This window comes from Osmerus eperlanus, chromosome 3 (assembly GCF_963692335.1).
Source record: "Osmerus eperlanus chromosome 3, fOsmEpe2.1, whole genome shotgun sequence".
NCBI lineage: Eukaryota > Metazoa > Chordata > Actinopteri > Osmeriformes > Osmeridae > Osmerus > Osmerus eperlanus.
The window spans coordinates 14,212,031-14,237,512 of NC_085020.1; the positions used below are offsets into that span (position 1 = coordinate 14,212,031).

The following is a 25,482-nucleotide window of genomic DNA, read 5'->3' on the forward strand; positions in this document are numbered from 1 at the left end:
AGAATTACCCGAAGATAACACAAGGGTTAAGGCGCTCCTCAAGGTCTTGGAGTTCAGCCTGTGTTTGGGCCACCTGTAGGTCCATCACTGGCACCTCTCGTGTGTCTGCCCTGTAGTCGCCTGAATAGGAGAGCCTCTCGCTGGTTCTCCTCTAATGTCTCCATCTTCCGGAGCATAACCTGTAATGTGTCTGTCATTAAAGACAAGTAAAACAAGTTTACAAGAGTTAGCATGATTGGCATACACTGTGGTTCTTCTAGATTAGCTGTAACATTGATGTAAATAACAAATGTTACCTTGAATGGTTGTATACAAAGCATTAGTATGACAACATTTGTTGTTTTGACAAATATGTATCCCCCCGCCACGATCAGAACAACTTAGGTATGCCTTACAATGAGTTGGCAATGCTATTGAGAAGCTTTGAGTATTTTTTGGTGTCTTATATTTGCACTTGCCTGGCTGCCAGCTGTTTTCCTGGGCCCCCAATGGGTTCACCTCCACCAGACCAGAGTTGACATCTAGGGGTATGGCATCTGGTGATGCAAAAGTTTTAGGTCATGCTTTTGCTTCAAAACATAGCCTTTAGGGTTGCCATGGCTCATACAATTATTGTCACTGTTATAAACGGCGTAGCATTGCACATATGTGATCGTTCGAAAGCAGGGCCCCACAGATTCCAACCGACTATTTTCCGATAGACAAAAACTATATGACAAACGCTATAGTATGGCTTCAAAATTTACAATTTGTAGGCTAACAAGTAACACTAGCAGGTAGTAGCATTGCTACGAGTATTATGCTAGGTTGCTAGGTAACGGAAGCTAATTAAAGCTACCTAGCTGCCGTTTTGGAAAAATAACGGAAGCGTCGGAAATATTTAGAACTCACGCATCTAAAGGTTAAAACGAATAAACTTATCCAAAAACAGATGTCATGTACAAATTGGAAAAATTAGTGACATGATACTTTTATAGACGCCATTGCTGTGCATGCCATGACCGACTGTGATCAAAACGTGATCAGCCACACTAGCTCCAGTCTTTGAAAATTCAGGGCTAAATAAACTATTTTGGGACAAGGTTTTTCCTAACAGTTCTGAACGTTTATTTTCACTGATTCTTTTGTGGGTGATTTGTGAGACGCTAAACTTTGATGTATGCATTTTCAGTATTTCAACATAACTTTCTGGAGGGTTTAACCTATTACCTCGAGGTAGTACCTAGATCTAGCAGTAGCGGTTAGAATCGAAACTGTACTGTAGCGAGTGGTACGTGACAGTGGAGCGAGTGGTACGTGACAGTAGCTAGTGGTACATGCCAGTGCCTCCACTGGCACGTGACAGTGGCTAGTGGTACCTGCCAGTGCCTCCACTGGTACGTGACAGTAGCTAGTGGTACATGCCAGTGCCTCTACTGGCACCTAGTGGTACGTGCCAGTGGAGCTAGTGGTACGTGACAGTAGCTAGTGGTACATGCCAGTGCCTCCGCTGGTACATGACAGTAGCTAGTGGTACGTGACAGCGCCTCCACTGGTACATGACAGTTACTGTTCTGTTGATAGTGGTACGCAAGTGTCTCGTGGCAGTTGCATTGGGTGTCTTGCAGCTTTTGTTTACTGTCATGTAGCCTAACTGCCCTGCGGCCATTTTAGAATAGGAGAACAGGCTATAAACTTTTATTTTTTAAATATGTGTGGCGGCCTGCGGAAACCCGTGGATGTCGCGGCCGCTCATTGTTGGCTATAAGCCATAAAATATCGAAAATCGTTTTCTGTCAAAATTGAGCTTTTTGATGTTTTGTATAGTTAACACCCTAAACTTCATTGTAATGTACAAAAAGTATATGATTACTGATGAAAAACTGTTAATTTCAACGGTTTTTGGACATGTCAGCTAGCAAGATTTTCAAGCCATGTCAAATCAAATGCTTAGTTTGCCTGCTCTTTTGAGTGCTGCAGCAGCCCATAACAACTGATCAATGAAATAACTTGCTGAGAAGTTATTCATGTAGCCTAAACTGACATTTACATTCACAACGTCATTACGAACAAAATTATTTTCTCCCCTATCACTTTTTGACACAGGTCGACTTTAAAATGATGTAAATTCAGTTGTGATAAAGATATTTGAGTGATTTAAACAGATTTGTATCCAGGAGAGTTTGTAGTTTCCAATATGTATAATACCCAGAAAGTACATTTGCAATCATAGGGTGTCATTTATTGACATGGTTCTTCATATGAAAATAATGAACTAGTATTAACAACTATATTTACTCAAAGTATCGAAATGCAAATGTAGGCTACCTATATTGACTTCAGTTATTACAATTAATGATATACGCCACTAGGAGGTGCTGATAACAACACAACGATGTGCATTAGAGACGTAGGAGAGTCTACAACGGTGGCTCATGTGCACGCTTAAATTCAGTTACTCTGAGTAAGATAATTTGTTACTAATTCATTACGTGTGTACAAGTCTGCTTTACATTACAGTCACACCATTACACTATATGCAATATAATGTCTAAATCGACTACTTTGTATGGTGAGCTTGTAGTGAGACATCAAAAGTATGGTTTGGAGTCTATTAGCACGAACAGTTTAACTTATTTTTTTAAATAAAAGTTTATAGCCTGTTCTCCTATTCTAAAATGGCCGCGGGGCAGTTACATGACTGTAAACAAAAGCTGCAAGACACCCAATGCAACTGCCACGAGACACTTGCGTACCACTATCAACAGAACAGTAACTGTCATGTACCAGTGGAGGCGCTGTCACGTACCACTAGCTACTGTCATGTACCAGCGAAGGCACTGGCATGTACCACTAGCTACTGTCACGTACCACTAGCTCCACTGGCACGTACCACTAGGTGCCAGTAGAGGCACTGGCACGTACCACTAGCCACTGTCACGTACCACTCGCTCCACTGGCATGTACCACTAGCCACTGTCACGTACCACTCGCTCCACTGGCACGTACCACTAGCTACAGTACAGTACAGTTTCGGTTCTAACTGCCTCTCAGATCTAGCTAGCGAAATCCTAACGTAAACAATGTGAATCTGATAGCAGATAACTAGGCTAATAGCCTCAATTTCAAACCTATACGTTATAGCATGCCCCATCCAATTTCTGAAAATACGTTTATATATTTAAAACTATTTCTGTAAAGAAACTCACCTTTGAAGTAGCTAATTTCCAGTTGAAATCCAATGCGTACAAGACGGTTGAGCCACTGCAAAATCTCTTCTGAAACCCCAGTATCAGCGATGCTTGAAATGGGCATGCGCAAAGTGGGGCAGACTGAGGGGCAGGTTTGCTAAGGAAGAATTGTAATAATCTGTGATGACTTGTCTTTGGAAATGAAACTCTTAAGAGTCGCTTACCTTTTGGTCACATTTAACAATTTTGTATTACAAAATTATTGGAGCACAAATTTGCATTGTTTGTCATACAGCTTTGGTGTGCTGTACAAAGAATGTTTGCTTAATCATGTTACACATCACACATTGATTGCTTTTGTACATGTTTATAGTAAAGAATGAAAGACTAAATTATATTCCAAATTCAGTCTTTTATTTATTAAAGCTATGTTCCTGCATATGAGAAAATTGATGACCAATGACATGCTGGAGCTGAGCTGCACATGAATTACATACATTGTCTACATTTATACGTGCTGGGTGCAACATTTAATATTGTGTGTGATTGAAATTCATGTAGACTATGGCTACATTACAAAAGTGTCAGAACTGAGAGCAGTCCAGTGTGATCTCCATCTCTGGATAAACCATATTGCACTCGAGATCCGTTGTCCTGCGACCAAAGAGCGACTAAACGGCAACTTAACCAATGGTACCAACATTAATGTATCCAGCCGACCAAGGTACAACGTCACGGCAACGTTGTCCACGGGACCAAAAATAACGTAACCAGCCGACCAAGGTACAACGTCGCGGCAACGTTGTCCATGGGACCAAAAAATAACGTAACCAGCCAACCAAGGTACGACGTCGCGGCAACGTTGTCCACGGGTCTAAAAATAACGTAACCAGCCGACCAAGGTACGACGTCGTGGCAACGTTGTCCATGGGACCAACTGGCAACATTCCCTTTATATCGTTGCTACGACGTTGCCACGACGTTGCCAGAAGGTAACGTCGCGGGTTACCAACTGAGCACTTACTGGCAACGTTGCCGCAACGTCATGTTTTAGCTGGGAAGGCCTATACGTTGCTCTTTTTGCTTCATGTTTTTAGTTTGACAGCTTAAGTTTTGTGTCGGATTAAAGAAACTGTAAACTTGAATATCTGGCTCCGTCGTTGTTCTAGCTCAGCAAAGCAAGCTAAATTAAGTCTACATATGTTACTATTATAATGATGATGAGTGTTGCTTACTATTACTAGTTTATTGTTAATGCCATTGTTGTGGTGTTAACTGACATAAAGTTCTAAGAATATATTTGTTATAACGACCATAACAATATTGTGGTTATCAGACATAATTTATACATCTTCGTCTTTGCTCCAGAATAACATGTCAACAATCTATAATGACGCCGTAACATGCCACGATATTATAACTAATTATATTAGGCTATAATTACGTTTGTCATGCCATGAGCATAATAGCGTTCATTACAAAATGGTTAAATCAGCTTTAAAATAACGGAAAACAAACTACAAACCACCATCATGTATGTGTGCAAACATTTGCAATAAAGGCAGGCAACTGTAGATTATCAAGCCCTTTCTCCTTGTTCTCATTCAGCTCTGGTAAATCAGCACTTTGCTGATGTTCCCTTTTGTGCTCGTCCCCTGTTCGTATCCGCGAGCACGTTTCCAGGCAACTTTTCTTGACATTAGTAAATAAATCGGGTGCTTTACCCATTTCGGATTGGTTTCAAACTTACCAAAATCAGGAAAAAAATGTCTATGAAAAAGCTAGTAGTATGAGCCAGGGGGGGGGGGGGGGGGGTCTAAGTGAAAAACTCGCCCAAATGTGCTAGGACCGCCACTGTTAGGAGGTTATTTAACATGAATATGAGTTCCCCTAGCCTGCCTTTGGTCCTAGCCTGGTCCTAACCAGACCCTCGTACATTTCATTTGTACAGAGGGTCTGGGATCGCTCCATTGACAAGCGTTAACTTCCTTGAAGGCGGGTACTCTGTTGAAGTTTAAAACTGTTGGATTTGCCCAGAGCCACTCTGATCTGCCATAACCAATCGCTAGCGTTCACCTTAGCCAACTCCTTCACCACAGAGCTTTTTTTTCTTAAAACTGACTGAAAAACGACTGATGCACTGAAATCCCAGACCTAGTACAGAAGCAAAATCCAAATTGAGCGGAAGTACGTAGGAGGGCAGAGCCAGGCTACTTTGGTCCCCCAGTGGCTAGAAATTTCGATAGGTGTAAACCAAGCCCTGGGTATTCTTCTCCGCCTTTGAGAAAAGGTAAGCTCAAACGCTCGGTTTTGAAAATCCTCTCCTTGTGACGTCACAAGGAGGAAGGTTACCTCCCCTCTCTCTGCTTTGCCCGCCCAGAGAATCTGGCCCACCCATAAGAAACTGAGCTATGACCGTGCAAGTGTTTTATCCTCAAGAGACATCATGGCTTGCAAACGAACGAAGCATTACATTTGCTCAGTTTGGATGTACAAAGGAAAACAGTCTTTTTACAGTTCCTTCATCCGAGCCTCTGAAGACCCAGTGTCTTAATTTTATTTTCTCTGGAAATGCACCGACACAACTTCCCAAAGTTTTGTATGTCGGCGCCAAACATTTCAGCCATGACTGTTTCCTCAACTTGAGCCAATACAAAGCTGGCCTTGCTGAAATTAAATTCTGGATCAGTATTAACTCTCCATGGTCCAGCTACAAACCTCGGACAAGTAAGTTAACTAACGCTATATCATTTTGTTGCTTTACTCTTTTTGGTTACCTAGCTTGCTACCCTTAGAATGTGGCTGTAACACAGGGCTGTCAAGTGTCACGCATTGAGCGTGAAAGTCACATTGTATTTCTCACGCGGAAAAACTATTTATAATATATTTAATATGCCGCAGCGCTCAACCGATCAAAAAACAGAAAGGGGCTACACAATAGCCAATCAGAAAATAGCACTATTGTATCTGGGTAAGATTTAACGTAACAACCAATGAAAAAGCATTTCCTGGAATTGTTCACGTGATTCTGCTACAACATCTTCCGAAAGTTTCGTTCACCCACAGAGGAAACCACTGGAGCTCGAGCATCACTTTGAGCAGAGTAGGCTAAGTCATGATCACCTGTTTTAATGTTACAACAAATTCACAACTTGTTTGACTCAAACAATGACAACTTGACTGCTGTTAGAAAATGTTTCACAGATAATTAGCATCAGTTTTTCATGTGTCTGTAACTTAGCCAACAGTTTTACAGCCTGTTCACTGACAACACCTGCTCGGAACAAGTATTCTAGGCCTAGTCATATTTTCGTTATCACACGATGACTGACATATTGTTACATTATAAACATCTCTCTCCAAATAGGCTTAATAATTTTATTAGCACTAAATACATTTAAGTGTATTGCATAGTTGATGTTATAGGTCACTTTTAAAATCATGTCATATTTTATAATTATATCCTGGCAATGGATGCATTAATCATCGCATCTGTCTTTCAAAGATGTCAGGTAAAAAGCAATTAATTAATTAATTGAGGGGAGGGGGGGGGAATGTCACTCTTGCCTGTCTTCAAAACTTGAGAGCCCTGGTAACATTAGCTCTGCAGCTAACAGCTGAGTTACTGTCGCTAATGTAAAGATAGATAGCACCAAGTATGTGTGTGAATACACATGCTATAACGTGTTGTACATTTTGTCTTGTGTTGTAACTTTCATGGCGAATAAATCCCATTCTGATTCTGGTTGTGTTTACCCAATTTTACCCAATACAAAAAAAAAATGTAAAAAATATTTTAACCTTTGCAATGTGGGGGGTCTGAGACAGCCCAACGGTTAAAAGAAAATGCTTCACTTTGTTTTTGTATGAGGTAAATTTGTCGCAATACGACGGTGGGTCACAATGACTGATGGGTCAGCATGACCCGAAGATAACACAAGGGTTAAACAATGCACAGGCAATTTAGTGATATTCCTCCAGTTGTGGTCTTGACCTCAAATCCCGAGTTCTCTGTGTCCGAGACTAAGTCAAGACCGAGTGAAAATACGGTCGATTCCGAGACGACACCGAGACCTTGAAAATGTGGTCTTGAGACCGGTCTTGAGTACTACAACACTGTATCACGGCAGACAAGTGTCAGGCCAGGATTCGCCATGCCTGGAGATTCTTTCAGAGATGTTTGTCAAATGAAAACATCTATTGCGATGTGGATGACAACTTGTGGCCAAATCCACAAGATAGGGTTGATGGAAATGTAGGAGAGTAATCAATCCTTTATTTTGCTTTGTTTGTTTGTTTTTTTTTGCCAGGGGATGGAACACTGCAGTACATGTTTTACGTACTGTAGAATAGTTTTCTTTTGTAGATAATTGGGTGTGCTTTGCCTTCGGCAAGGGCACAACATTTGTTCTCTCACATATATATTATTGGGTGTGCTTTGCCTTCGGCAAGGGCACAACCTTTGTTCTCTCACATATATATTATTGGGTGTGCTTGCCTTCGGCAAGAGCACACAACCTTTGTTCCCTCACATATATATTTATTATTATTATTGTTTATTTTCGCGCCCCTAAAACTCAGTCAATATTTGGCCTACATAGACAACCTAGGTGTCAAAGGTTTTGTCTTGGTAGCGATTGAGTTGTTTCTATTGGGATTTACGTTCTGTTGCACGGTTTAAGTAGAAATTATGTTTTTGTGGCGAAAAGTGAAGCTAACGGTGGCTAACTTGCTAGCCACAGTCAATGACGCTACTTACGTCACTAACGTCACGAAAACTTGCGTGACTATCTCTAGCAGAACATTAGTTTAGCAGCTTGTTAACTTCTGTGAGATAGCTAAGCTAACTGCTTTACTGCAAGGCAGCTGCAGAAACGCCACAAGCAAAGAGGCCAGGGTGATAACTATTTACTAATTTTACTTTGTGATATGACACACAATTGTGATGTGTAATGTACAATATAAGCTGATATTATTAAGGAAGTACACCTACTTTCGGAAACAGTAGTCTACTATTTCACGTATTAGCATCATGACATTAGCCTCTGTTGCCCGGGCAACACATACTACAGTGGTCTATGATGCATAGACCACAGTTCTCTATTCACTATTGTTTTCCTGTTTCTCTTTATTATTGTTGGAATGCTGCTTCAGCATTCCAAGTATTGTTCTTTGAATCTTTATTCGACTTATTATTGTTGGAATGCTGCTTCAGCATTCCAAGTATTATTCTTTGAATCTTGATTCAACTTCTTAATCTTCTTCTTCTATTTCTTCCGCAACACCTTTCAGCGCCTTCAAATCTTCAGCTATTAAAACTGTTCAGCTATCAAAATATTCAGCAGTTTCAGGCTATGACTGCTATATCTTTTCAGCTTTGTACCTCTTATGCTTGAATTAATTTAAATCAATATTCATAATATTTTTAACATGGTTTTCCAATTGAGTTTTTTTTTCAAATCCTCTCAATCCTCTTAAACTTCTTCAACTTTCAAATCCTTCTTCTTCCTCAATCCTTCAGCTACAGCCACCATTTAAACTTTAACATGTTAACAAAACCCTAAACTATTTTTAAATAATTCAGCTTTTTGATATCTATTCAACTTTTTTCAATATCACTGATTATGTTTCATGACTTTTTCAAGCCGTTTCTGAGATTTACATGGGTGTGTACGTGAAAGCCTAGAGTGCAGACTGAAACGCTTAGGGTAGCCCAACGGTTAAAAGAAAATGCTTCACTTTGTTTTTGTATGCGGTAAAGTTGTCGCAATACGACGGTGGGTCACAATGACTGATGGGTCAGAATGACCCGAAGATAACACAAGGGTTAAGACTATAATATTATTTTTATGACTAGCTAGCCTAGGCCTACTTCTTCTTCTGTTTAACAGTTCAGCTTTCAGCTTCTGCCGCATTGTATTTCAGTTCTTACAGTGCGTGTCCACTGCAGCGACGCGATGCGAGCGACAACATGTTTTCCATTCATTTTCAATGGAGCCAGGCAAATCGTTTGCGTGGTGCATTGTGGGTAGCGACGCAACGCGACCGAGTTGAGATTTTCTCAACAGTATACAAATGAGGAGTGATTTTCGCTAGCGATGGCCAATCTGAGTGTTTTCTTGTTTCTCGTAACGTAGCAACCATGGTGAACATTTCTAGCTTTCTAGGTTTCAAGGTGGAGGAGAAACTAATCGTTTGTGTGGCTGCTTACCCAGTCCTGTACGATACATAGCTGTATTCGTACAGAGATGTTAATAAAAAACGATGCATGGCGCAAGGTTGCCGAAGTTGTTGGTGTTTGTACTTTCAAATTCAGTCTAGTCACATTACATAACTTCGTTCTGTGGTAACTAGCTAGCTAGCTAGCCCGGCTGGAACTCCCTATCGTATCGACAGATTAGCAGAGACTTTGAGTAATATAATAAAACGTTTTTTACACATGCCAACGTGTATGTCTATTAAACAGTTTTGTATTTTGTATACAAGTTGTATTTTGATCGATGTTGCGAGTACGTAAACCCAAGTCTGCACACTTGGCCATACAAATCAAGTTCACATACATAAGAAATTCTCATGAAAATCTTTTTAATCATTGACATGAAAGAAATGTAACACATCCATACAATAAATCAAAACAATGTCATAGTTTCGCAGGAAGAAGACCCTGGCCTCGCCAGCAGTACGCACGGGCCAAGCATGCGCCCTTAAAATAGCATCTGAATAACGCACCATGACTATAGACTACGTTTTTCCTGGTCTGTGGCGGAATTGTTTTTCTGAAACTGCAAAATATAACCAGGGAATGTTTGCGCCGGAACACGCCTCCTTTTTTCGCTGAACCTCCCCCAGGAGCTCAAGGTCATTCCCTAATTTACCGACGTGCGTCTGTGGAGGGAAAAGTCCACTTTGCATCGAGTGCAAACTAGGAATGATACTTGCGTCGTTGACAAAGTCAATTGCGCTGGGTGCAAGATAGGGCCCAAAGGCTTCGTAACTGAAACGTTTTTACTTTTAGTTGACGATATTGAACACAGATGTAAAGAAACTTGTCTTTACTTTGAAGCAGTAAATCTAACAGTAGGAATTCTCCCACGACATCCGCTCGCTCCGCTTTGACAAATATGTTTTCTCAGTCCACCATACATTAGACAAGCTAATTTTCAAGCACTTTCAATACAAGATACAGGCCATGTTCGAGTTGATATATATACATAATTGTGTGGGCAATGTAGAACAGCAGACAGATTAGAAATATGTTTTGTTTTAAAGTTATGGCCATTCTAGTGACGAGTGCTTACAACGCTAGCTACGACTGTCATCATAGCTGCCATAGAACGGCGACACCAGGTCACATAGCTGGCTACGTCTATCGTTTGTTAACTACTAACAAATGCTTCGTAACAGTATTTACTTTTTATCTGCAATATTGACAACAGAGGTTAAGGAACTTGTCTGTAATCAAAATATCGTCTCCGTTTTCAATTTGAAGCAGTAGATCTTAGCCTGGCTCTGCCCTCCTACGTACTTCCGCTCAATTTTATTTTTGCTTCTGTACATAGGTCTGGCCATGAGGTACGTAAGTCAGATTTTTCAGGTTGATTTTCTACCGGCGAATCAGCGAACAGAGGGAGTGGCTGAGAACGATGACGTTGATGTTGTGCGCTAGTTTGTGTTGTAGTCCCGTAATGGCGGCGGAGAAAGATGCGAGCAAAGCCATTCGGTCCGTTGTGGCAACGCTGCCGAATATCCAACAGCTAAAGCCGGAGCAAGAACAAGTTTTGCTGAGTTTTGTTGGTGGCCATGATGTTGTGGCCCTCTTCCCCACAGGGTTCGGGAACAGTTTGATTTTCCAGCTACGGCAGCTAGCTCTGTTACAGTAGTGGTGAAGGAATTGGCTAAGGCGAACGCTAGCGATTGGTTATGGCAGATCAGAGTGGCTCTGGGCAGATCCAATAGTTTTAAACTTCAACAGAGTACCCGCCTACAAGGAAGTCAACACTTGTCAATGGAGCGAGGCCAGACTCTCTGTACAAATGCAATGTACGAGAGTCTGGTTAGGACCAGGCTAGTAGATCTAGCTTACTGTAGGAAATCTCCCATTGAATCCTCTCTCTAGCTTCGCTTCGGCTAAAGATGGACGACGATGATGACCATGCATGCATTATTCACGCCTACAGTACGGTGTTCTGTACAAATACCACTTTTACATACATGATCCGCTGGCTAGATGTAACATGATCTTATCTACTACCCACAATAGTTCTGCCTTTTTGCAGCAGCATTTTAATCAGAGTTAGAGTAGCTTTTGCAGTTGCACAACAAAGTCACGTAATGTGACGAGATTGAATTTAAAAGTATTAAAAAAACTCACCAGGGACAATGACATCGGCAAACCTGCACCATGGATTATTATATTTATGTCATCTTTAAATTCAGTGTCTGAACAGGACTGGGTGTGCAGGCACACATGATTAGTTTCTCCTCCATCTTGATACTGAAACCTAGATTGGAGGTTAGAAATGTTGACAATGACCAACGGTTGCTACGTTACAAGAAACAAGGAATCAATCCGATTGGCCAATGCTCTTCACTGTTCCATTGTTCCAACTTTTTTCTGTTTCTACGTCTTTCAATTATTAATACTTTTCAGAATGGGTTTTATTCGCCAAGAAACATCACACAGACAAGGAATTTACTGTGGCAGGAAGGTGCACACATTAAACATATAAGAATCTTAAATAAGAAGTGTACAAGTCTAACTCATACTAAGGGGCTAAAAATGTAAAATGGCTATAGTACAAATAGGGCAACATAGTGCAATATGGCAAGGTGTCTTGTGCAGATAAAGTGATAAGTGGTCAAGTCAGTGTGAGTCCTTGGCCTTGTTGAAGAGGCCAGCAGCGGATGAGAAGAAACTGTTTGTGTGGCATGAGGTTTTGGTCCTGATGGACCGCAGCCTTCTGCCGGAGGGGAGTGGCTGAAACAGTGTGTCCAGGCTTGGAGGAGTCGGCCACAATCTTCCTTGCTCGCCTCAGGGTCCTCGAGGTGTGCAGGCCCTCGAGGGTAGGCAGATTGCAGCCGATCACCTTCGCAGCAGCGCGGATGATACGCTGCAGTCTGCTCTTGTCCTTGGCAGAGGCAAAATTGTACCAGATGGTGATAGAGGTGGGGATGGACTCATTGATGGCTGTGTAGAAGTGCACCATCATTGTCTTTGGCAGGTTGAATTTCTTCAGCTGCTGTAGGAAGTACATCCTCTGTTGTGCTTTCTTGGTGAGGGAGCTGATGTTCAGTTCCCACTTGAGGTCCTGGGAGAGGATAGTGCCCAGGAAGCGGAAGGACTCCAGTGTTGACTGGGGAGTCACACAGGGTGATGGGGGTGACTGTCTTAAGAGCATTGAGCTCTAACATAACGCTTTAACATTTATGAAATTAAATAAGATACCCTTTTCATCACTCTTTTTTCTCCTTTTTCAACCGTGAGAAAATATTGCAATGCATAACAATGACTGATATACTTTTAACACTGTCTCACCATTTTGGTTTCAAAGCAACACTTTTTTTCACCTTCATAATGCTGACATACTTTTGTCTGCTATGATATTGATAACTGTTATGCAATATACTCTTCATCACTATATTTGCTCATTTTTCTAACTTTTTTCTGTTTCTCAGTCTTTCATTATTTCATACTTTTAACGCTTAAAAATGTATGAAAGTCAATAAGATACTCTTTTCATCACAATTTTTTCTCCATTTTCAACAGTAAGAAAATATCGCAATGCATAACAATGACAGATATACTTTTAACACTTTTTCTCACCATTTTGTTTTTAAAGCACATACCTCTTTTAAAATTTTTGTAAAACCTTTTTCACTATTCAAGCCATCAAAACAATCGTTTCAACTGCTTTCAGCAAACACACACATTTTCTTCAGGAAATTTACCTTTCTAGTTCAAATTGAAATGCATTTTTCAAATGACAATTCAATGTGCAAAGTGGCAATGCAATCCGCAATTCAAATGGAAAAGTAAAAAATAGGTATTCAATGTAAAAATGACAATGTAATCCTCGATTCATTCAATGTGGCAGCGAGACAGTGCCCCTGTCTATTGCATTAACATTTACTTGTCACCACGCACTTTTCTAATTATAAAATTCAAATGGCAATGCAATCTGTCAGTGACTCGTCAAGGCGGGTCTTCAGTTAGGACGTCACTTCCTCGTTTCGACATTGGCTGCGGCTGGATGCACCGATCTGCTAGTTTCCACTTGCAGTCGGGGCAGGAGTTGAAAACGGAGCCGTCAATCGGACGTATTCTGCTTTCTGTGGTTTGCTGCGTTAACATCAGTCATATGAAATCGCTGTGTCATCATCAGACTCTGTGTAGTTGCTCTGGAGAAGATGCGCTGGCTGACCCAGCCGGCTGCTCTCGAATCGCTCTTGCGGTACTTTGATGACACACATCACAGTGACAGTTGGTGCCTTCTCAAGTTGGACAAAAATTCTAACCGGCATGCACTGCTTCAAGTCAGCCGCCTATCGGCGCCACCGGCGCTGCATGAAGTCGAGCACACCTATTGACAAAATCAGCGTGGCCAAAGTGAAGTGCCGACTGTACAATGTTATCAAAGTCACTGAGTGAGGAAGTGACGTAAATGAATTGAGGATTGCATTGTCATTTGCACATTTAATTCTTATTTGCACATTGAATTGCCACTTGAAAAATGCATTTTCATTTGAATAAAGAGTCAAATAAACTTCTATATGATACGTGTATGAATTCACACTTTAGCCTGTGTTCCCTGCCAAACAGACATAAACCCTTATAGAACTGTAACATATGAGGGAGCAGAAGCACCTTTATTATATTGATTATGAGGCAGAATACTCTGCATCTGCAATTCTCTCACATCTAATGTTCTCCTTCACAAGGCTGTGGAGACATTTGTGCTGGTAAATGTGATGTATTACTGCTTGAAAAAAGAAACACAAACCAACAAGCTCTCTGTGTTCATTTTCTTTTTGGAGAAGGGGGAGGCGCAAACCCTTATATGCGCAGTATTTAAGACAAACACAGTTTGGACATAAGCTCCTTGATATATTCAGTCTGCCACAGTCTGTCAAGTAAATATAGCTGGCAAGCAAGATCATTAACACCTCAGAGAATGTGTCAACGTTGAACACCTCAGTGATTCTTTCTACCATAGCTCTGTGGAACGGTTTTGATTCATCTCTTCGCTGGACAGAGATGTGGCGGCATGCAGACTGATTCTGAACGGCAGAGCTTATGCTCTCCTCCTCCGTTTCATGCTGTGTTTGGCCAGCATCACCAGACCACTCCCCCTCCCACTCATTCAAGTCTGAGCCATACTGGACCAGGTGCTGGGACAGGAGGGGAATCAGAATCAGAATGGGATTTATTCGCCATGAAAGTTTGCACAGACAAGGAATTTGCTTTGGCAGGAAGGTGCATACAATAAACATATACCTAAAATTTAAAAAGAGGAGGAGGAGAGGGAAACAGGAGGAGGAGAGGAAAAGGAGAGGATGGTAGGAAGGTAGGTGAACAGGAAGAGTTGACGGTGGCACAGGAGGAGAAAAAGGAGAAAGGAGAAAAAGGAGGAGAATGGAAGGAGAGGAAGAGGAGCAGAGGAGAAGCTGATTGGACAAGAGGACTGGAGGAGGGGAGGAAAAGGTAGGCAGAGAGGATGGTAGGCCAGGAGGAGGAGAGGAGGAGAGGATGGTAGGACAAGAGGGGAATAGGATAGGAAGAGGTGAGGAGAAAGGGAGGAGAGGATGCTGTCAGGACAGGAGGAGGAGAAGGGGAGGAAAAGAGGATGGTAGGACAGGACGATAGGAGTAGGGGAGAAGGTATGCCCGAGAGGAGTGTGTCCTGGTTCCGTCGAGCAGAGGCTGCAGTACAGACAGCTCCCTTGCCACCATCACGGGAGCATTAATGGATTCAGAATGGATCAACTGATGACTATCAGATTTCGCTCTACCAACTCACACCAACACACATCTGCAAGCATGCAGCAGTTCCACAGAGGTCTACACACACATTGCTGATACATTCTACCAGGAGTAAAGCTTATGTAGTCAGAATTACAGTCCTGTTTTCACACTCAGCATCGGACCATAGATAGCAGAGATTATTTCAATGATTATGAGAGCTCCTAAAACAGGTGCTGTATATCTGTAGCCTTTGTGCTTAGGTTTCTCTCTGTTCATGTCTTTGAAAATACATTATTACAAATGGGTCATAACTAATCATATGTCTGTTACCGATTGTTTACGTACCTGATAAGCACTTCTGTCAGGAACACATAGACATTTACCGCTTATCAAGTCTTTGAAACTGACCTCTTTACAATCCTTAAATAATCCTTCAGAATAAAACATTACCTTCTGTAACTGCCTATTTAATGTACTCCAGTCACTCCACAGCCAAAAGACTTAATGTACAAAAACATCAATCACACAGCATGGACTCTGTCCTGTAGTCTTTCAGGTGGCCTGCACAACACACCCTCAGCCACGCACAGTGCTAACCCTCCAGCTGCACAGTACAGTACACATGCATGCCTCAAAAGCTTCAACTTGCATGTCAACATCGTCCTCTGGACCCAAACAGTTGACCTTCCTCCCACCTTCAGCCTTTTTATACAACGCTGCACATGCAGTTGTCACATACAAAACTGCATCAATAAAAGCTTTCAGAAACCCTGAATTCTTTTTAAAACTTGTTTTTGGGGGGGCGTTTTTGTGACATTTGATTTATTCTTGAAAAACATTAAAAAAAGACTTTGGATCGTTGATCAAAGATATATATATATTACCCACCTATTATAGATGTGTGTGTTTTTACAGTGTACATATATATACTCAAGAATATATAATATCATATACGCGAGGGGGAAAGTTGGCGAGGAAATACCTTAAGCCTGGGTCATGTGTTAACCTTCCATAAGGGTCTTGTTTGTTTACCTTTAAGCTACGCCAAAGGCTATTTGCTACTGCACTAAATCTCTGAGCATTGAACGGCTTAGTTATTCTGTGTGCCATACTAACTATTTAATTGTTCATCTGTGTATGGCTTATTTTTCATTCTGATAAAAGTACAGGCAGTAAGTCTATGTTGGATATAGCATTTAGGCTGCTTACATGTGGATGGATAAATGAAGGAGGCTAGTCTTGTGTAACACAATGCTATTGGGCACCTAAAGGAACAATCACTTACAGTTTACACACACATGTGCACGCGCACACACAGACAAAAAATTGTTTACAGTGTACATATATATACTCAAGAACATAAACTAATACTTCTTTAGTTTATGAGTGTAAGAATATGAAACCCATTCATCTGGTCAAACCTTTAGAGACGAACCACAAATGATCATTCTAGTAACAGAGAAGTTTTTCAGTAGCATTGTTCTTTACAGTAAATTAAAACAGGACCTCTAATAAACAACACTTCATAAAAAGGCTAATTCTCTTATCATTTATAATTATATTTGAACAATTTCTTTCTATCAAAATGGACTGTAATGGTTATGTATCTCATATTTAGTTTAAATTATGATTATACAACACATTTTATTCATGAACACATAATTAGTCCCTTTATCATAAAGTTGTGGAGATGCACTAACTTTTAATAACTAAAATCGTTACTATAATGCTTCAATGGAAAATCTTGCCTTTTAATCTTGTCTCGAATTAGTATAAACTAAACACAAATTAGAAAAACAATATAGGCCTTAGTGAATTTAAATTAGTTTAATATAGATGCACATTTACATCTTCACTGTACTATGAATTATTAATTGAAACTCTACTTCAGAATTGCATTTCAGAATTGTAAATACTTGTTTTATAAGTGTGATAAAGTGATAAAATAATTATCCTTAACGCTGTTAATAATCAAGCATATTTAAAGGAAAGCACCACACATTTAAGGTAATCGTTCAAAAACTATTTAATCTCCAATACAAATGATTTTCATTCAAAAAACGTTTTGAATGTTTTAGAAAACAATGATGATTAAAAAACATTAATCTTTTTGAGACAGGAACAATATTTACATTACATTTAGTCATTGAGCAGACGCTCTTATCCAGAGCGACGTACAGTAAGTACAGGGACATTTCCCCGAGGTAAGTAGGGTGAAGTGCCTTGCCCAAGGACACAACGTCATTTTGCACGGCCGGGAATCGAACTGGCAACCTTCAGATTACTAGCCCAATTCCCTAACCGCTCAGCCACCTGACTCCCATATTAAAAAATAATGATTTCATTCTATAAAAATATTTGAAACAATCAGAATTTAAATAACTCTTAATGAGGTGACACTTAAAATAAAATCGATTTCAATAAGGGGATCAAATGACTTGTTGAATGAACATGTTCTAATAAATTTAATAATGTTTTATTACATTGCTTTGAATAAGACGGAAGTCCATTAGCAACATTTATCAAATTACTTTAAATGCAGTCAATTGTGCAGTGCACGCTATGAACATTTTAATCTAAGAGACAGATCTGATTTGGGGTGGTGTATTGATTAATAAAAGACAAGTATTAAGCAATAAATTACACTGAAAACAAGTTAGACAAAACTGCCCAATAGTCACAAAACCCCTGCCAAATACAATGCTGGAACATGGCTTTATTGCAGTTGGCAATATATAATATCAATGTGTTATGAGTAAATCCATAAATGTAGGTTTACAATCTATTATATTTCAATTATCCCAGTAAACAAGGAATAAGTTCCAAACATCCTGCATATTGACAAAGTTTAACTCACCACTAACACACATATCTAAATTAGCCAACCATTTGACAAGGTATGTTGATGTTATGAACTGATATTGTGACTTCTATCTATCCATATGTCATGTATGTGCGAGGTTCGTAAATTTAAACCCCGAGAGGCCTCTCAACTGCGTGTTCTCTTTGCTATCTAATAACAATATATTTTCTCCTTTCAACTTAAGGCGTGTGTCACGATTTTTCCTTACACGCTATGAAAGCGCTAGTGCTGCAGGCCGCAACCATGTTTGGCAGGCCCCGCATCATGGCAGCCATGAGGCTCTCCAATCAGACCTGTGACCACTTCCATGTCACGCACACGCCGAGCTTTCATGGAGAGCAGCGTGGGGCCTTTGTTATACGCTTACATACTGTAAATATTAATCTGATCTATTATATTTCAAGATATCAATTCAAATGTCAAACATTTTATTCTCTCAAGTTCATCCAACGGACAAGGTCACAAAAGAAGGTACATTTCACACGAATGAAATTCTCATAGTCCTATTATTAAGCAAATTCTACCCAAAGTTTACGCAAGGGGGAAAGTTGGCGAGGAAATACCTTAAGCCTGGGTCATGTATTAACCTTCCATAAGGGTCTTGTTTGTTTACCTTTATGTAAACAATGTACATTACCTTTATGTAAACAATGTACCTTTATGTTTACCAACGGCTATTTGCTACTGCACTAAATCTCTGAGCATTGAACGGCTTAGTTATTCTGTGTGCCATACTAACTATTTAATTGTTCATCTGTGTATGGCTTATTTTTCATTCTGATAAAAGTACAGGCGGTAAGACTATGTTGGATATAGCATTTAGGCTGCTTACATGTGGATGGATAAATGAAGGAGGCTAGTCTTATGTAACACAATGCTATTGGGCACTTAAAGGAACAATCACTTACAGTTTACACACACATGTGCACGCGCACACACAGATCTCTCTATCACACACACATGGTCTTTTGTGATCGGTATGCAACGCATAATACATTGCAGTGTTTCTACCAATTACTGAATAAATCGAAGGCCTATATCACCATGACACTTCATAAAAACACAACTTACTGCGCTGTCCTCCAGTGGATTCAGACTATAAAATATATGTAAGATATGACTAACTAATCAATACATATATATGTTTGCTAGGTTGAGTAGTGGCAGGCAACTTGTAAAGACTTCCTTCACAAAATAGGAATATGAAGAGGACTTACACAATGCACCAAAACAGGAAGTGTTTAGCTTCAAATTGCTCACTCATTTTTTAAACGCAGGCCAACATGACATAATTGTAGAGCAATGCTTCAGTACAGTTAGGCTAACTTTAAATTACACTTTTAATATATTTGTTAAACAAAATACTGTCATGAAGTCTGCATATCGATTAACACAACGTGTCCAATGCAACAACAAAAGCATGTTTCCTTTCTACGTGTCATGTATACTTTTAACGACAATTTTTGTAAATATGGGTTAGAAAACAGATGGACAGCATCATTACCTTAGTTTTTTGGGAACAGAGTAGTCTACCTCAATCACCTTTCCATGTAATTCAACTTTACCTGTAAGGGAGGAATGCACAGTACAGCGTTATAGTAAAAAAAAAAGAAGGTTGGAATTGTTAACTAACGGTTCATCATTCTCAATGCATTTAATTTGGGTCAAACTGACCCTTTGTATGATCTTGGTACACTTCATGGTTACCATCAAATAAAAATATTAGCTATGTGCAACTTTATCTATTACATTTCAGAGAATCGGCGCCAAAAGCTTCACGAGCTCACATTTAAAAAGCTTACGATGGGGAGTGGGCAGCCATGCTTTCCACTCCCACCACAAGCCTCATTGCAATGAGAATTTGTTTTTTAGTTAAGAATGCCAGATGAAAGAGGTGAGCGTTCGAAAGAGGAATTACTTTCTCTCTTATAGGTAGGCGTACGTCTTATGGATAAAGTTGTTGTGATTCGTTGTACTGCGAGGTTTCACCGACAGCGTGTGTTCCTTTTTCGTTACGATGATGTTAAGTAGCCTGGCGCAGCTCGGAATTGAAGTCTCACCTCGTCCCCCCAGCTACCTGTTTATGATCTCGTTCCTCCGGACCCCCATCACCTACCTTCAAGACACCTCGTAAAAACATACACAGACATCATAGGAACATGGCTTTGATACGTTTTCTCCGGTTACTTTGGTTGGTTCTTTTCAATAAAATCAAGATAAAAAATAACTGAAAAATAATTATGCCTACCCGAACATCAGACCATCCCATACATTCCAATGGGTGACTGCGAAGTAGCGCCCCTTAACTATATCAGAGTCTACCAATACAGGCATCATGAGTTAATTAGCCTACATTGCAATTAGCCTGTTTGCCTTTGTCATGTAAAGTGTAGTTATTCGTGTATGTGATCCATAATCTGCGCGATTTTTATATGACCATGACTGAGTGTTAATCTAAACTCAGGCACTGATCTGAGCGCAATAGCCAACCGAGTCCCGAGTGAAATGCTGGTAAGGTGATGATAATTAGCCTATTTCAAATTTCTTTAGCCTACTAGCCTAATAGTTTTGAACTCTGACTGCCTTGTGTCTGTCTTAAGTGCATCATTCCTTTTGTGTAGTAAATGTGCACTTACCGGAGAGAGTCTCAATTGCTTTTATGGCCCAGTTCTGGTCGGGGAAGTCCACAAAAGCATAACCGGATTTAAGCAGAACCTGCTCGGCCACTGGTAGCTTCCTCTCGCCAAAGAGCTGCTTCAAGTCCTCGACAGTGACCGAAGGACTCAAATTCCCGACATATAGTTTGTTCATGATCTAAAGGAAAATCTCGACATGGACTCAAGTCTAGGGGAAACGAAACCAAGTAGAGTAGAAAAAATTACAAGAAAATAAAAAAATAAAAATCTGCTGAAAAACAGCTATCACCCCCAAGATGTAGACGACCCCCAGCTCCAACTCCGCTCCTGGTCAAACTCTGTTAACTGGGATTGAAAAAAGTGTCCTTACGACGTTACTCTAGAGCCAACAAGGACCGCCTCTAAATAAAATCTCCCTTAAAATATATACTTTTTGTGTGTGCGGGAGGGGGGGGGGGGGGGGGGGTTGTGGAACTGTGCATCCGCCAATACACACAGGAGGGTATAGAAGTGACATCAAGATCATTGGAGAATTTTATCATCAAGGGTTGGGCCAGAAAGCTGGAGATGTTGTACTAAATAATATTTCTACTGCACAAATCAGAAAGGGTGCCAATTGATTGGTGTAGGCCTATAGGCTTCGGAATGAAACGTGGCTGGTAGGCTAACCCTAATCCTGTCTCTTGATAAGAACCTGTTGTCACAGTTCGATATTTACTGATCATTGCTTTGACACTAGGCCATGTGGCGCTTCCGCATGGTCGCCTGAAAGTGACAAGAAAGCGTGGGCTAAATTATAGTAGGCCTACTCATAAACATTCTGTCCACAACATTACAGGGGTGTTATATGTTCACTCTTTCACCTGTCATATTAGCTGCAAGACGGGCCGTTGCAATATGTCAACTGTCAAGTGGTGATGATGACTGAGCCCCTCGCTCATCCACTCAAAGACCATCCTCTATCTGGGTCCAAAACCATAAAATCAGGTTAAAAATAATTAACGTCAAGGACCGGTTCAGTTGTCCAGGGACCATGATGTAAAACGTAACTTATTTTGGGGGGTGTAATGTTAACACATATTATGCATTTTATAAAATTCTAGACAAACTAATTAACTACCTTTATGAGAGTCATTTGCCTATTTCTTTGAAACATTTAACAATGCTTAATTGATCAAATTGGACACTGTTTCGGTCTTCAGCTAGTATCCATGAGGCAGACAAAGTTTAGTGTAAATATTTTAGTTCTGCCACTTTAATTTAATTATAGGCTCGAGTCACTTAATGGTGCAAAATCTAAGATTTTTTGGGAGAGAAACATTTGTCGCGGCTATTCTTAGCATGCCTTTAGGGAAGATTGCAACCATGTTAGAATAACATATTTACAACTTTTAATTGGTATTGACGGTAAAGTCGATCACAACCCGTGGTGGGCATAGCATAGTTAACGTAAGGGTTGTTTGTGTTGTGTTCCAGGCACTTTGGAACAAGAACATGGGTAGTGTGTCATGGAGGGTTGTACCATGTGGGAGGAGCGTTTGTGACAGTGTTTCTTCATATGGCTTGTGGCTGGCTGCCTCGGAACGTCACTGCCACCCAACCGTTGTGGAGGGAACGACGATAGCAGTTCTCAGTGCCCCTGACTCTTTCCACATGGTTCTTCCACGGGCTTCTGACCTGGTTTGCTTTATTTATATGTAATTAATTGCGTTGCACCGGCACATTTAGGTAATGTTTTACATAGTACAATCACTACCACACAACACAAATATGAGCCCTTATACTGCCTTACCCATACTGTCAAAAATGATTATTTCAATTTATTTTGATGACAAACTGTATTCGCATTATGCATTTTTATAACCAACTAATTCTTACAGCTGTTTCAAAATCAGTCGAAGAGTTTCATTTATGAAATGAATTATGCATTTCTTCATGAAGAAGGTAGAAGATACAGTAACAACTCCCCTCATTGGAGGGTCTGACTGGCGGTTAGGATCGGTTTAGATTGGAAAGGATATGACCAGTGGGGGGAGACGTTGTCCCTCCATTGCTACCATACCCAAAGGCTTCAAGCAATGACGTTTTTCAAAGCTGTATAATGACAACATTTGCAGTTTGGTGTTCTCTCACTGGCACATAAGCAAAACACAGAAATTGATATCTGAAATCAGAGTTTATTGCACAGACTAACGTGTAAACACAACAGGGAAAATATAAGTAGAATATATTCTACACAACACACTTGAACCTTCTGTACAAAACAGTAAATGCACCACACGTCTGTGTATACAAATTAAAACAAGTTGGAAGAGAGGTCTCAATGGTAATCAACAAAGAAATAGTTTTTTCTTCTTTTATATTTAACTACCAAAATTCATGCACATATTTTTCATGTGCAATTGAGAAAATAAAGGACACCTGGTCAAATATTACGAAACCATTTTCATCACCCAAAGGCAGGGGTGACACTTCAATATTCAGTACCGACCTGCAAAAAGAAAAGACTGTTAGCAACAATGAAAGAGCCATGAAGGCTGCTGTTCAATAACCTTGCTTCTCCATTGAGAGACAATATTATATTATTAAAAAAATATTTTAAATATCAAAAGAAAAGTCCAAAAATAATTTTTGGGATGAGCAGTAGAGACAGTTCCTAAAGAAATTGTGTTGTACGGAAATTATATAATGATGATGTATATAGAGCTATAAACTAGTAATATTCTAAATCCACAGGGATGCAAATCCAAAGAGACCCACGTTAATGACTCTATCTTTCTGAAACATGCTTCCAGAAGGGGACTTACGGGGGGAGTAGGAGCGTGATCGAGACCTGGACCGGTACGCTGCCCCTCGACTGTTGTAGGGAGAGGGGGAGCGCCTCCTGGGTAAACACACAACCACAAATCACTCACCATGTTGTCATAAGCATTAGACATGTTAAAAACACATGCAGATCTATATTCAAACCCATTTTAAGGAAATCATTGACCGTTCAGTGTTTCCCATAGGATTTATTTCAGGGGGGGGCAATAGACAAAAATGTGGCCTCCAATTCATTTTCAATGGAAGTCCCCGCAAGGAAGTGTGAGATACCTGGCAGCTCGAACAGATAGCCTAGCAAGAGAAGCAAACCCTATTCTGTGTGTTTATCAGGGCAATTGTGGACGAGCACAGGGGTTGAAGTGAAAAAAATCCTGAGCCGGAACTTTGAGGGGGGGGTGGGGGCGTGGGTTGGAGAGAAATGCTTTTTTGTCTTCTGCTAGTTTTCTACACAGGGTGACCAATGGCTAAGAAGTTGTGAATGACAAGTCATGTTCCGCAATGAATGTGCACAAACATATTTCTAAGTCGCAGACACGGTCAGTCATAGAAAACGGTGTGTCAGCTGTAACAGTTGCTCCCGGCAAACGTTGTGGTAAGTTTGAGTGCACGGGCAGCGGCTCTATGACATGACGAGCAAGCACTTTCTTATCGCTGCTGGCATTTAGTAGCTTCCTCAAGCAAAACGTGCAGAAATAAGCACCAGGCTCTCAGTTTCTTGCACCAACTGCCAAAAGGCTCGCCGTCTCTACCTTCTTCGATCCACGCCCAGCGCCATTTATTTTTGAGTCATTTATCTATGGGTAGGACATCATTAGCCTGGCTCTGCCCTCCTACGTACTTCCGCTCAATTTTTATTTTGCTTCTGTACTAGGTCTGGGAATTCGGCATATAAGTCGGTTTTCTCAAATCAACTTTTTGTAGGTCCAATCAGCGAACAGAGGGAGTGGCTGAGAGCGATGACGAGAGTTGATGTTGTGCGTTAGTTTGAGTTGTAGTTCAGTAATGGCGGCGGAGAAAGATGCGAGCAAAGCCATTCGGTCCGTTGTGGCAACGCTGCCGAATATCCAAAAGTTAAAGCCGGAGCAAGAACAATCTTTGCTGAGTTTTGTTGGTGGCCTTGATGTTGTGGCCCTCCTCCCCACGGGGTTCGGGAAAAGTTTAATTTTCCAGGTACGGCAGCTATCTCTGTTACAGTAGTGGTGAAGGAGTTGGCTAAGGCGAACGCTAGCGATTGGTTATGGCAGATCAGAGTGCCTCTGGGCAGATCCAATAGTTTTAAACTTCAACAGAGTACCCGCCTTCAAGGAAGTTAACGCTTGTCAATGGAGCGATCCCAGACCCTCTGTACAAATGAAATGTACGAGGGTCTGGTTAGGACCAGGCTAGGACATCATCCCCAGGCTTCCTGAATTTGCGCTCCATGCTTTCACCGACAACGCGAACGTTACGTATGGATCTCATTCACACCGTGTTGCCAGGACCCGCCCTGCTCTGCTTCTGATAGGCTTGTAACGTTAGTTATAGCTGCGTTCCTCTCATATGATTGGTAGGGGAAATCAATTTTTTTGCTCATGGCCGCACGCCGGACATCCGGCACGGTGCCGGAATACTTTAGGCCTTTGAGCAACGTCAGTATGTTGCCAACAACTACACAGGGAGCCACTTGCGAGGAGCGAATAGGCAAATTCACGTGAATTTTGTCAATGCCATGGTTTCTAGTGTACTCATCAACCGTCGATCAGGTGTAAATCACAATGGCAATGTTGCACGAACTTTGGTTGCAAATTAATTTATCTTTTTAGGCAACAAGTGAATTGCCTGTCTGTGTGAAAACAGCTTTATTTGGCACAGACGTTTTTGTTTTTTTATATGTATATAAAGGGCCTATTCTTAGCTTGCCTTTAGGGCATTTTTAATCTAGATTCATATTGTTTTTGAATTCAGTAATTTTGTATAATTTGTATTACTTATTACTAGGGCTGGGAAAGTTAACGCGTTAATCGTGGCGATTAATTTGAAATGTTTA

At 40.7% G+C, this 25,482-nt stretch overlaps 1 protein-coding gene across 2 annotated transcripts in view; it reads right to left on the reverse strand.

Annotated features, from left to right (window-relative positions):
• Positions 1-20,992, reverse strand: part of igf2bp2a (insulin-like growth factor 2 mRNA binding protein 2a) — a 119,723-nt gene extending 98,731 nt beyond the window's left edge. For both annotated transcript variants that reach the window (XM_062457416.1, XM_062457415.1), the window contains exons 1-2: positions 20,631-20,992; positions 19,499-19,559 (exon numbers count right to left, since the gene is read on the reverse strand). In XM_062457416.1, coding sequence (XP_062313400.1) covers positions 19,499-19,559; positions 20,631-20,805 — 236 coding nt within the window. In that variant the 5' untranslated portion in view covers positions 20,806-20,992. The remainder of the gene's footprint in view (positions 1-19,498; positions 19,560-20,630) is intronic.
• Between the last annotated feature and the right edge of the window lie 4,490 nt (positions 20,993-25,482).